Genomic DNA, 12,623 nt, shown 5'->3' on the forward strand with positions numbered 1-12,623 from the left:
AAGTAACCCTTATAACACTAAAGATTCAATCTCTATAATAATTGGCCACATGGTGTGACTACTGATCAGCGACAATTAAAAGTTTGAAAAATTATAGGCAAAATTGGTCGCAACACCCTAAAGTATGACTAAGGTGCACTGAGCACCTTGAACTTTGTGTAGTAGCCAAAACACCACCAACTATGGTGTTAGGTGCGACACGTGCCTTAAATGAAAAATTCCAACCACTTATTTACTGGAGGAGGTAAATCCGCGTGTGCTAAGTGGATGAGAAATGTTCACCATTTCTGTAAACTGTTCTAGAGAGTGAAGATTCACTTCCTCCGGTGAAATAAGTGAGTAGAAATTTTCATTTAAGGCACGTGATACACCTAACACTATAGTTGGTGGTGTTTTGACTACTACGCAAAGTTTATAGTGCTTAGTGCACCTAAGCCATACTTGTTGCAGCTAATTTTGCCAAAATTAAATTAAAGAAAGTAAAGTAAAGAAAAGAAAAGGAAATGCATGGCTAAGTAACGTTAGCAACCAATAAGTAGCATATTCTAAAATTTGGCATTAAAAGAGAGGCCATAAAAGCATATTCTATAATTTTGAGAATTCATAATAAGTGGCTCACCATCCACTACCACTAGAATGTCATTCACGTGTTACAAATTATAAAGCGTCAAACGTATGAAAGCGCAGTTAATTAACTAATTTAAGATCTAAAAAATAAAATAAAATTTTCAAAGAAATATAAAGACGAGTTGACAGGAAACGAAGTTAGAAGGATACGCCACAAATCTGTTCCGATTCATTGCATTTCCGTTTCTCTCTCCTCGCACACCCTTCTTCTCAGGTGATCCTCTCATCTTTTATTTTTTGAATTTTGTTTACTTTGCTTATTTTATTTATGAATTTGCTACTATATCTTGTTCTTTTTGTTGATTTCAACCTGCATTAAAGGTTGGTTTTTTTTTTTTTTTTTTTTTTTTTTTTTTTTTTTTTTTGGTGGGTTTGTTCTTTGTTTACTGTAATTTAGAAGAGATCTGTTTGAATTTATGTTTTATAATTATGAAGTATTGTAGTTTTATTGAAATTATGAGTTGGGTTTCATGAAATGCTACTTGGGTACCTTAGATGTGTTTCTTAATTGCTAAATCGAATGCTGTTTTAGGATTTTCTGAATTAGGGTTTTTAGACATTTCTTGGTGTCGGTGTCTTAAATTAGGGGTGGTTTGTTTTGAGCTCTAATTTGTGTTAGAACACAGATTGATAAAAATTAAAGGAAAAAAGAGTGAGGATTGAGGAGTTTGATTGCATATCAGTGATTGAGAACCAGGGATTTTCAAATGAAACTGTATCATCTTTTTGTTGATTGTAATTCGGGTGCAGCGGTTAAATTATACTCAGATTGTTTGAATTACGAGTGCTTGCTTGGATATTTGCTGCTTTGCACCTTTTTCAATGATATGAAACCATGGTATATGAAGTTTTGCAAATTGTTCACAACTCACAAGTGTTAAGAATAATTCTTGTTCCTTTTGCTGTAGTCTTTACTTTTGGCGCAATCAATCATTTTGCAACAGTTCTTTCCACTTACATGTTATCTATAAATTGTAATGCAGATTTGGTACCTGTACTTCATGAATTCGAGAACATCTGTGACATCCGTAGTTTCCTGCCTTCCGGGAAACAATAACAGTTTCTTTCTCTGGATTTTGGTATCTCTACTGGCTAAGTTTTTGGGAGATCTTATTGTTTACGTGAACTTCCTTCTAGTCCAGGCCATTGACAGGAGTCCATCAGCATTACGCCTATTGTCTATTGTTCCTTAGTTGTGCGTGGACTCTGCCATCTGCATCACTTATCCTTGTCTTGTAATTTGACAGCATGGTTTCTTCTCAGTTCTCTGCTTTGAGTGAGAGCCACAAATCCTTTCGGAGCCAGTTTCTGCGTCCTGTTAACCCTCCAAATGCTATTCCTGCCGATGATGATGAGTTTGATTTTTCTGATGTTTTTGGTCCTCTACCAGGGCAGTTTCCTGTCGAAGTGAATGAAGGGGATTTAGAAACTACAGGTGCTGATGTGAGTGAACTTGTATATGATGACCCAGTTGTTGTGTACAGGCGATCACATTCTCTGGTTGGGCCTACTGCTTGTGTTAGTCACTCGTTGAAAATAAGTAAGCTCTGTCTTGAGACCGAGGAAGCAGATGTCTTAATGGAGTGTGAAAATGGCAAAACTATTGATGAATTTTCAGAAATCTCTACTGACGATGATGCAAATCCTTTGGACTCCCTGAATGATGATCTATTGACAAAGGACCAGAAAGTTGGCCTTGATGATTTTGAGATAATGAAAGTGGTCGGGCAAGGTGCATTTGGTAAGGTATACCAGGTGCTCAAGAAGGGTACTTCGGAAATATATGCAATGAAGGTCATGCGAAAGGATAAGATAATGGAAAAGAACCATGCTGAGTATATGAAAGCAGAGAGGGACATTTTGACGAAGATTGGTCATCCTTTCATTGTCCAGCTCAGATACTCATTTCAAGTAATTCCAATCTTGTTATGTCACTTATGTTCTTTTTTACAATGCCTTCTAGTCCTTATATGTTCCTATTCATCCAATAGAGGTTCAATTTATATGTTCTTTAGGACTGTTCAATTTATTTAAGAAAATAGAGGTGGTTGTTACCCGATGTAAAATTGTAGAGTCAGTTAATGTTATACTTTTACTTAGCCTTTCTTTTGCTTGCCTGCAGACCAAATACAGACTGTACCTTGTGCTGGATTTTATAAATGGGGGACACCTTTTCTTTCAGCTTGAGAAACATGGACTTTTCAGGTGAATACCTCTTTTAGATACTGTTTGTTGATAGCTGGTACTGTTCTGTGCAAAATCAATTAAAAAATGTTATGCTTTCAGGGAAGATCTAGCTCGTATCTACGCTGCCGAAATTGTCTCTGCAGTTTCTCATCTCCATGCGAATGGTATAATGCACAGAGATCTGAAGCCTGAAAATATCCTACTTGATGCAGATGGCCATGTATATTTCTTACAGCTTCTCTGTAATATAACATCGTTGCTGTTTTTCAAGCTGTGTTGACTTTATCTTTATGTTGCAGGTTGTGTTAACTGATTTTGGTCTTGCTAAAGAAATGGAAGAGAATGGGAGGTCGAACTCTTTGTGCGGGACAGTGGAGTATATGGCACCTGAAATTGTTCTTGGGAAGGGCCATGACAAGGCTGCAGACTGGTGGAGTGTAGGTGTCTTGATATTTGAGATGCTTACTGGTCAGGTATAGCGGACTCATGAATGCATTAATGCATAGTTATGTATGTTCTTCCTGCATTTAGTGAAATAGATGCACCTTTAGAATCTAAATTATAAAATCATCCACTTTTAAAATGCTCTGTGAGAAACAATTCAGATATTATGTATCAAATTCGTGATAGGTGGTTATACTGCTCGTAGCATCTTTAGCTTGAGTGTTCAGAAATTACAATTGGACAGGTGGTTATACTGCTGTTAGCATCTTTATGCAATTGCAACCTGATTCTTAGTAATGCTGTGCTGGCTGTAAAAAAATTCATTTTATGTATATAAATGTGTGTTTGATCCTTTAGCCCATATTTGAAAACTATTATCTATGTCTTATAGATGACTGTGTTGCTTGTGCAGCCTCCTTTCTTTGGTGGTAATAGGGACAAGATCCAGAAGAAGATTATAAAAGATAAGATCAAGCTACCAGCTTTCTTAACTAGTGAAGCGCATTCTCTGTTAAAAGGGGTAAATATACTTTTATATTGTCCTGAACTTATTTATAAAGAGAAAGAAATCGATAACTCTGCTTGCTTTTTATATGTTGAAGAAGGTTCTGAATGAGCATTGTTGTTTCGCAGCTGTTGCAAAAAGATCCAACCAAGCGTCTAGGCAATGGAGTAATGGCAAGCGAGGAAGTGAAGCTCCATAAGTGGTTTAAGCCAATTAACTGGAAGAAACTAGAAGCAAGGCAACTTCCACCAAGCTTCTGCCCAGAAGTTGATGGAAAACTCTGTACTGCTAACTTCGAAAAGTGCTGGACTGACATGCCTGTTGTGATTTCTCCTGCCGCAAGTCCCAACGGCAATGGGAATCTACTCTTCAAGGACTTTACATACGTGAGACCAGCTGCAAGTTTCCTTCAGAGGATGAGTCCCCTGAACGAGCGTGCTTGACCTCAGCTCCCTGCTTTTATATGTCTAAATCTCCCTTGGAGATGCTCTATGTATGAATCAATTGGACTATTTTAGCCCTTTGGGTAGTGTATTCTCCACTGTGTTTAATTGTATCCAAAGCAAACTTTCCATCATGACTGATGGTTTCCAAAGTTTTATGTGAGACTTAATCCTAATTTAAGGTTGTGCAATCATTAATGTGTGCCTCTATATGTACTATAAGGTTGTTTTTTGTTGTTACCATGACCAACATCAGAGATATAGACAGACCAACAGGAACAGTTAAACAAATTTTGGGCCTTTTTTTTTACCACCAAGGGTCAAGAAAGGTTATAATGGTCCTAATCAGAAGATGCCATCAGAAGTTTTGCTATCTTCAGACTTTGAGGAATTTGCTGTTTTATCTTTCTCCACATGTAGTTATTTAAGTGGATAATATAGGGACTGACACGTGGCAAAAGATCATCCACTGCTGACAGTTCTATTGTGCATCTCAGTTTACCACCCAAACATCATCAAGCTCTTCTTTGGAAACCTATGGCTTCTGCTTTGCTTTCTCCAGCTACAAGTGCACATCCTAAGTCCCTTTCTCTCTCCTTCACTAAACCCATCAAGCAAAACCATTTCTTTTCCTTCATCAACCGACCGAAAAGAATCAATATCAAGTGCAATGCATTTTCAGATAATATAATAGATGGGTTGGCAGATACAGTTGCTTCTTTACCGGTTATTGGTTCTAGTTTTGTAGAAATACAGGAGATTGCTGATACATTACCGGAATCTGAAAAGTGGGGAATCGCGGTGTTTGCTGGTTTGGCTTGGATATACCTGACTGCAAGGCCTGGAGTGCTTATTGGAGCCGTTGATGCATACATCCTAGCTCCTTTGCAAGTGGGTCTTGATACCTTGACAGGCAGAAGGAGACTAAAGAGGTCAGATTTTCTGATTACTGATAAGATAGGTGAGGGTTCCTTTGGTGTGGTCTATTCTGGGGTGGTTCTGCCGAAGAATGTAAATGTGGGAGAAAATGTGTCTAAGAGAAGCATGGCAAAAGTTCTTGAATCTGACAAGAGATTCAAGGAAAAGGTTATATTAAAGCAGGTAAGTTTAAATTTTCCCATTTGTTATCAAGTTATCAGCATTTGTGGAATTGGTTAGCTATATGGTTTTAGACTTGAAAGTTGGTTAGTCAGTTTGGCTTTGAGTAGTAAATTACAATCATCTCTTCAAACTTGATCAAGCTTTTGGCTTTTCTCATCTAGATTGTTACAGCATTATTCAAATGATGGTGCATAGCGAGAACTATTGTTTGTCATCAGCATCAATATTGCGAATTAGGTTGTTAGATAATTATTTTCTTTATATCATTCATCTGTTAGGTAAAGCTTGGAGTTAAAGGGGCCAAAGAATGTGGTGATTTTGAGGAGTGGTTTAATTACAGGTTATCAAGAGCTGCTCCAGAAACCTGTGCTGATTTTCTTGGAAGCTTTATAGCTGACAAAACAAACTCACAGTATACAAAAGGTGGAAAGTGCCTTGTTTGGAAATTTGAGGTATCCCATCCCCCACACACATAGAAAAGAAAAAAAGGAAAAGTTTAATTTGCAGGAGTTGCTTTTACAAAGTAGCTAAGATAACAATACTCTCTACACAGGGAGATCTAGACCTTGCAGATTACATGAAAGACCGTAACTTTCCTGTAAATTTAGAGAATATCATGTTTGGTCGAGCATTAGAAGGAATGGATTCTCTTGAGCGCAATGCATTGATCATCAAGCAAATAATGAGACAGATAATCACTTCTCTGAAGAAAATTCATGACACTGGCATTGTTCATCGGGATGTAAAGCCAGCAAACTTAGTAGTGACAAAGAAAGGACAGATCAAGCTCATAGATTTTGGGGCCGCAGCTGATCTTCGTATAGGTAAGAACTATGTCCCAGATCGTGGCCTGCTGGACCCTGACTATTGCCCTCCTGAACTGTATGTACTCCCAGAGGAAACCCCAAGGCCGCCTCCAGAGCCCATTGCTGCATTACTCTCTCCCATTTTATGGCAGGTATCTAAAATTTCTTTTATTATTTTTTTCATGTGAAAAGAAATATATCTAAATTGGTTAGAATGATGGTTCTAAGACTGCTTTTTATCCTATTTCCATTTGCAGTAATTGTCAAAATTCTACTCAAGCTTTTGATTTCTTTTCTTTTCTTTTTTTTTTATCTATATTCTAATGTTGATATCTGCCGCATTTTATTTGCAGCTCAATAGCCCTGATCTATTTGACATGTATTCAGCTGGGATAGTTCTTCTGCAAATGGCTGTACCATCTCTGAGGTCCACAGCAGGCTTAAAAAACTTTAACAATGAATTGAAGTCTGTAGGATATGATTTAAACCGCTGGAGGGAGCGCACTCGAAGTAGGCCTGATCTAAGGATATTAGATCTGGACAGGGGAAGAGGATGGGACCTTGTAACAAAGCTTATCTCAGAGGGGGGATCCTTTAGACAAGGTCGTTTATCAGCCGCTGCTGCTCTTAGACATCCTTATTTCTTGCTTGGTGGTGATCAAGCAGCTGCAGTTCTCTCTAGATTGAGCTTGACCAGATAGTAATCCTTCAGGATCTTGTGCACCTGTTTTTTCAAGGCTCTTTTCATTTTTGTAAGTATCATCAGTAATATCCTCCTACCTATTTCATTGCAACTTTTTCCAATATGAATATACAAATAACAAACAGAGCTTTTGTTGAGAGCTTACACACACTTGTTTCACAGAAATTTCTTCCCTGAATTCGTGTTAACTTTTAAAACACATCAGAAGAAAAATCTTTCTTTCGTTTACTGGTCTTGAGTTTTGAAGAACAATGAATTAACTAATTACTTTTTAATGTTACCTCAAAGATGGTAGATGAAAAGAGGTTGGTTCTGTCAATTTTATCAGATCAGCTAGACTCTGATCACGCGTAAGGATGATCGTCTTTTCCTTGCTATATACAACAGGAGGCATGTGTAATTCGTTAAAACTTCGTATATCAATATATTTTTCTTTCCCTCTATGGAATACATAAACATCTATAGTTGTTGATTGTCATTATTGACAGTCAAGGAAAATCAAATGAGTGACTTCCTTTTTATCCGGAAGTTCTGTATGTACTCAGGCAAGTCTTTTCCTTGCTACATTTTTGAATTTTAATTAATCAAGTACTAAATGCTTTATCTTTTGTTCTTATATTAACCTGCCAAAAGCAGCTTATTTATGAAAAGGGAGTTGCTTGCATTCTATAATCTAATTGACCCAAATAGTAAATCTTGCTTAAGTTTTATTCTGTTGCTCACTTTGATTGTACTTTTAGCAATTTACACTCGTCCAGAAGTTTGCAGTGACATTGTCAAGTGACTTTTGATACTCTATGGTTTTGTTATTAGTGATTGACCTCATTTATTTTTAATTTTTTGATATTAATAATGATTTTGATTTACACAACCTTAAGGGCTATATGTAACCATGAAATATATTTCCTATTATTATACTTTTTAAGTATTAGTTTAGGAAATTATGATAACTTATATAGTCAATTGTTGATATTAATGTATAGTTGATACATTATGTTTCTTACTTTTAACTTCTTGCTAATTATACTATAATATCCTCTTATAACTGCTGTATTATGTTGCAATCTTGTAACCTGGAACTTAGTTTTGTGGATGAAGTATCTACAAGTAGTGTATTGTGTATACATGTGCCTTTTAAAAGGCCTTCCTGTTTACAATGCTTACAAGAAGAAGCCATAATCACTTGATCAGTATTTGATAATTTTAGCCTACTAATAAGCTTGCCAGAACCTTACACAGCGCCATTAGAGTACTGCCGGATCTAGACCAAGCAGCCTTTTCTTGCAACCCCAGCGACAGTTCCAAGCACATACTGAGCTAATGAGCTCTAGCCTTGCAGAATTAAGTGCAATCATGTCTGCTAAAGATTGAGATTTGGTCAGAACAATTGCATATCCATCATCCATGTAATCGGTGCCCTCAGGGAAGAGCTGCCACAGAAGGCTTCCAGCTCCACTTCCTCCTTTTTTAGCTGAATTCACCAAAGCTTTATACACTGTTAAAAATTGTGTCCCTGAAAGAAGCGTTGTACCCAGGATCTTTCACAGATACACCAAATTCTGCAAACACAACAGGCATCCCGATTGACTTCTCTGCATCTTCTATGTGGGCTTGCAACCATGACTGATAGAACTGGAGATGTGCATCGGTTATTGTAGGTGATATCCTAAGTCAAAAAATTTGTTTCAGTACAGTATAAACGTAAAACTATATAAGATGCGCAAATAACAGTTGTAATGCTACTTACCAAGAATCTGCATATATATGAACAGAAGCAAAATCAACACCTAAAACCTGATGGTTCCTCACAAAGTCAGTTCCCACTTGTGTAGCGTATGTATTTGGATTAACCTGAGCCCTCTCAGGGGTCGAGGGACCATAAAATCCTTCCATCCCTATCTCAAGCAAGTGCTTTGGATCAATACTTTTCACATAGGCAGCCATCTCTTGTATCCAAGCCTATGAACATATGGAAAATGACTTTTAACATTCACTTTAAGAGCTGAAAGAGTGTGGGACACTAGAAATGGGTGAATCAGACGAACCTGTAGTTTATCGCCAGAGGGGTCAGAGGTGCAGCGAGGCTCATTCATCAGCTCCCAAGCGAAAATGGTTGGATCATCTTTGTATGTGACATTGGTAAAGGTATTGACTCTGTTTAGCACCATCTATAAATAACATTACAGTAAAGAAAACATGCCATCAGATGAAAGCACCTGTGGTTTTTTTATAAGCTATGTTACTGACTCTTCATTCATCTCAAGTATTTGTGTCAGATCCTTTATATTTGGACATGTGTATGGACACTTAACACTTTTTTTTTTTTTTTGAGGAAAACTTAACACTTTATTTTGAAAAAGTGGAAATATTTTCATATATAAGCTTGACACATACCAGTGTCTAACACCAATAACCCGAGTCCAATCAGTAAACGATCATAAGATTTCTAAAGAGCTAACCTTGATGTGGTTTTTGTAGTAGGTCTTGAGAGTAGCATCAGAGAAGAAGTCATCATCAGAGCTCAAATTCAAGCCAGCATCTTTTCCCCATTTAACATATTGTGGTTTGCCCCCATAGTCACTCCAGTTGTTCACCAAGGATAAAATCAGCCTGATATTGTACTTCTTTGCTTCACTCACAACAAAATCTAAGCCCTGTGAGAAATTTAGACGGATTTATTTTTGTAGTTACATTTAACAGATCTTATTTATGCTTAGCATAAAATCTTGAACAGAAACAAAGAAGAAAAGGACCTTAAAAACTTCTTCATCATAGACTGAAGGGGATTTCTGAAGAGCTCGGTATTGGCCATCGTTAAAAGCCCACGTCCTGCAGACTGATAAACCAACAGAGGATGCTTGTTTGAAGACTTCGGTTACCTTTCCACGAGTAGATTGATCTGAAGCGAAGACCATTAGCCAGTAGGTGTTGAACCCATTGAAGTAGAAAGGTTTACCATTAACAATGAATTGGCTCCCTTTCCTCTCCACCATTGTCCATGCATTCTCATCCAATACAGACAGCCTAATCACATTATTAAATATAGCCATTGTTAGAAGTGTTTCGAACATAACATACCAACAAAATTAAACAACAACAATGATAAAGATTGTTTATAGTAATTGTTTACCCTGCATCAATCTCGTCATCAGCAGGAGCCATTCCACACTGATTGTCTGCACTGATACCATGTAGCAAAAACATCGGCATCAATAAAAAGATTGTGAAGCCCTTAAGTTTTGTGAGGCTTGCCATGTTGTCACACCAAGCCATGTCAGAGGAATATGATCAGCTAACTTTATATAATAATGCATACAATGCAAGTGGCTTTATATTTGGTTAAACTCTTCAGGAGAAAGAGAGATATAGGGGGTTGCAGTATTCTTTGAAGCAAAGTTAGTAAAGATTTCTTTATTTCTTTTCAAGACTTTGGTTGTGCTTGCATCACACTTACTAAATTGTGCAAACACAATCGTTACTTATTGCTAATTGGTCACATGCATAGAAGATTTGGTGCATCAGCACTCTAATAAAACTAACTTATCATAGGGCTTCTCTTTTGGACAATGCTACATCGCCTATATGGGCAATATGGATACATGAACACTTAATCAAAACTAACTTATCATACTGCATGTTTTGTATTAATCCAGGAACTAAAATCTAAGAAGAAGAGAAAACGAGAAAATATATACCTAAGGAAAGTAATCTCTTGTTGTATCAAACTGATTAAGGATTGAGGAAGAAAACAATTTTGCTACCATAGCATTGAAACAGGTAACAACTGGGTAGTAATGATAGATTACCCTTAGAAAACAATTGGTAACGGAGATGGTTAATTGAATTCATTTCCACTAGCACAATGCAATGTACCAAACTTGCTCTTAATGTATATCTAACATTTCCTTTCTTTTATTGGTTCACCAAAACTTTTTTATTAACCAAATTATAAGGTTTCTTTGGAATAGTGGCAAATGCTTCACTATAAGATCTTGTAACCAAAATATAAGGTTTCTTTGGAATAGTGGCAAGTGCTTCGCTATAAGATCTTGAGGTTACAAGGTTAAGTCCTACTAGGGTCCTTAAATTATAGGGGTAAGTGCTTCGCCATAAGATCTGAGGTTACAAGGTTAAGCCCTACTAGTTCCACACATGCGCATTTGAATTAACCAAGGTCCTTAACTAGTTTATATAAATCAAATGCACATTTTGGGGATAAATGTACCATACTGCAACCGGTGCTTAAGTGAGGAGTACATATATAAATGAAACAAAACAAAATAAAAGGATAACATACAAATCAAGATAAGAGATGATGTGTACTTTTTATGTGATCCACACATTGCACACAAGCTAAGGTACCAAGTCGAAGTCACTTGGGATGAAAGGCCAAAAGATAAACAATACATTAGCTAGGCTTATAGATTGTTCCATAGCTCCTGTAACAAAGAGAGATACAAGGCAAGTGGAGTAGTGCTTGCTAATTAAGATGAAAGTTTGCTTCAAAGATAGTGCCATTCTACTTCTATTTATTTTGTGAAGACCTTACAATTCACTCTTTTAACATTTGCAATATAAGTAATGCTTAATTGCTAATATGAAATTGGAAATGAAATTTTTACCAAAATGTAAGATTATAATAAAATGTTACCTGCCATAATCCAGTTGCAAAAACTGCCACTATTGATATTGATCACATTGAAACAACAGCAAATAAACTTGAAGTGGTTAAAATTTGTAATTAGATGAAAATGAAGGTAATTTGGAGTTGGTTGTTTAAAATATAGGGAGCACCAAAGCAGAATACAAAAGGTGCAGCTGGTAGTTAGCATTTGCTCTTCAAGCTTCTTTCTTTCATACAACATTAATGATAATGGTAACTAAAAAATATCCCCTTTATTTGCATTTGTGGTCATAGATCTTTATCTTCATGTAATACTCAAGCTTTTTCATGAATATTGGTTAAGTTGCTTTCTTTAAAGGAATACTACCTCTGTTTCATATTATTTGTAACGATTAGACATTTTCTACTCACATTTTATTTTAAATCGTTGCAAATAATATGAATCAGATGTAGTATATTATTCAAGTAATTAAGTTGGTAATTTGTGTTGTTGCCCTTAATTATAAGCTTCTAAACTTTGAATCAACAATAAATAATACATAGGAGAATAAAAGATAATTCGAATTTAATGTAGGAAAACGTAAACATAAAGTATAATTTTTTTTGCAAAAATGTATGGTAGACAATGTGGATGACTTTGGTGGAATCATATCTTTCCAAATAAGGAATCATATCTTGTTCCAATCTTAAAATTTAAACGATTATTCAAATATATTTAAACTCAAAAAGTTTATTAATAAGCCGTCTTAGCTCAGTGGTAGAGCGCGTGGCTTTTAACCACGTGGTCGTGGGTTCGATCCCCACAGACGGCGTATAATTACTTTTTGAAAATCCATTTTTTTTATTTTTTATTTCAAAGTATCACCTTGTTCTAATATCGTTTAAGGTGTAGTTTAGATTTGAACTTTTTAATCAACATTGGATTGGCATTCAGATCAAGTCGAGCTATCGTTAACCTCCTCGGGTTCCTAAGTAAGGATTAATAGCAGCCAGCCAATGTGCCCATCATCACACAGATTGCAATGTAAACCTCAATCCCCATTTTATTGTTCAGCTTAATCTTTTAAGATTTCAAAATTAAAAGTACTAAATTGAGCTGCTAATTGTACACTCATGCAAAATTAATACAGTACTTCGTAATATATAAGGCCAGCGACAAGTCTAGAGCAAGAGTATGGGAGAC

The 12,623-nt window shown here is 36.3% G+C and overlaps 2 protein-coding genes, 1 non-coding gene and 1 pseudogene across 3 annotated transcripts; 3 read left to right on the plus strand and 1 right to left on the minus strand.

Moving 5' to 3' along the window:
• Positions 1-685: 685 nt before the first annotated feature.
• On the plus strand, positions 686-4,416 carry LOC110731651 (serine/threonine-protein kinase AtPK1/AtPK6-like). Its single transcript, XM_021911528.1, has 7 exons — positions 686-841; positions 1,611-2,538; positions 2,750-2,832; positions 2,914-3,034; positions 3,114-3,287; positions 3,671-3,778; positions 3,892-4,416. Exons 2-7 carry the CDS (start codon positions 1,876-1,878, stop codon positions 4,204-4,206), a joined length of 1,464 nt encoding a protein of 487 aa, XP_021767220.1. The 5' UTR covers positions 686-841; positions 1,611-1,875; the 3' UTR covers positions 4,207-4,416.
• Positions 4,417-4,637: 221 nt separating this feature from the next.
• LOC110731641 (serine/threonine-protein kinase STN8, chloroplastic) lies at positions 4,638-6,960 on the plus strand. Its single transcript, XM_021911515.1, has 4 exons — positions 4,638-5,307; positions 5,586-5,759; positions 5,861-6,265; positions 6,467-6,960. Exons 1-4 carry the CDS (start codon positions 4,744-4,746, stop codon positions 6,812-6,814), a joined length of 1,491 nt encoding a protein of 496 aa, XP_021767207.1. The 5' UTR covers positions 4,638-4,743; the 3' UTR covers positions 6,815-6,960.
• Positions 6,961-7,909: 949 nt separating this feature from the next.
• Positions 7,910-10,999, minus strand: LOC110731657 (annotated as a pseudogene).
• Positions 11,000-12,180: 1,181 nt separating this feature from the next.
• TRNAK-UUU lies at positions 12,181-12,252 on the plus strand. The gene has a single exon. It is a non-coding gene; the product is annotated as a tRNA-Lys (tRNA).
• The last annotated feature ends 371 nt before the right edge of the window (positions 12,253-12,623 follow it).

Source organism: Chenopodium quinoa, unplaced genomic scaffold (assembly GCF_001683475.1).
Source record: "Chenopodium quinoa cultivar QQ74 unplaced genomic scaffold, ASM168347v1, whole genome shotgun sequence".
Lineage (NCBI taxonomy): Eukaryota > Viridiplantae > Streptophyta > Magnoliopsida > Caryophyllales > Amaranthaceae > Chenopodium > Chenopodium quinoa.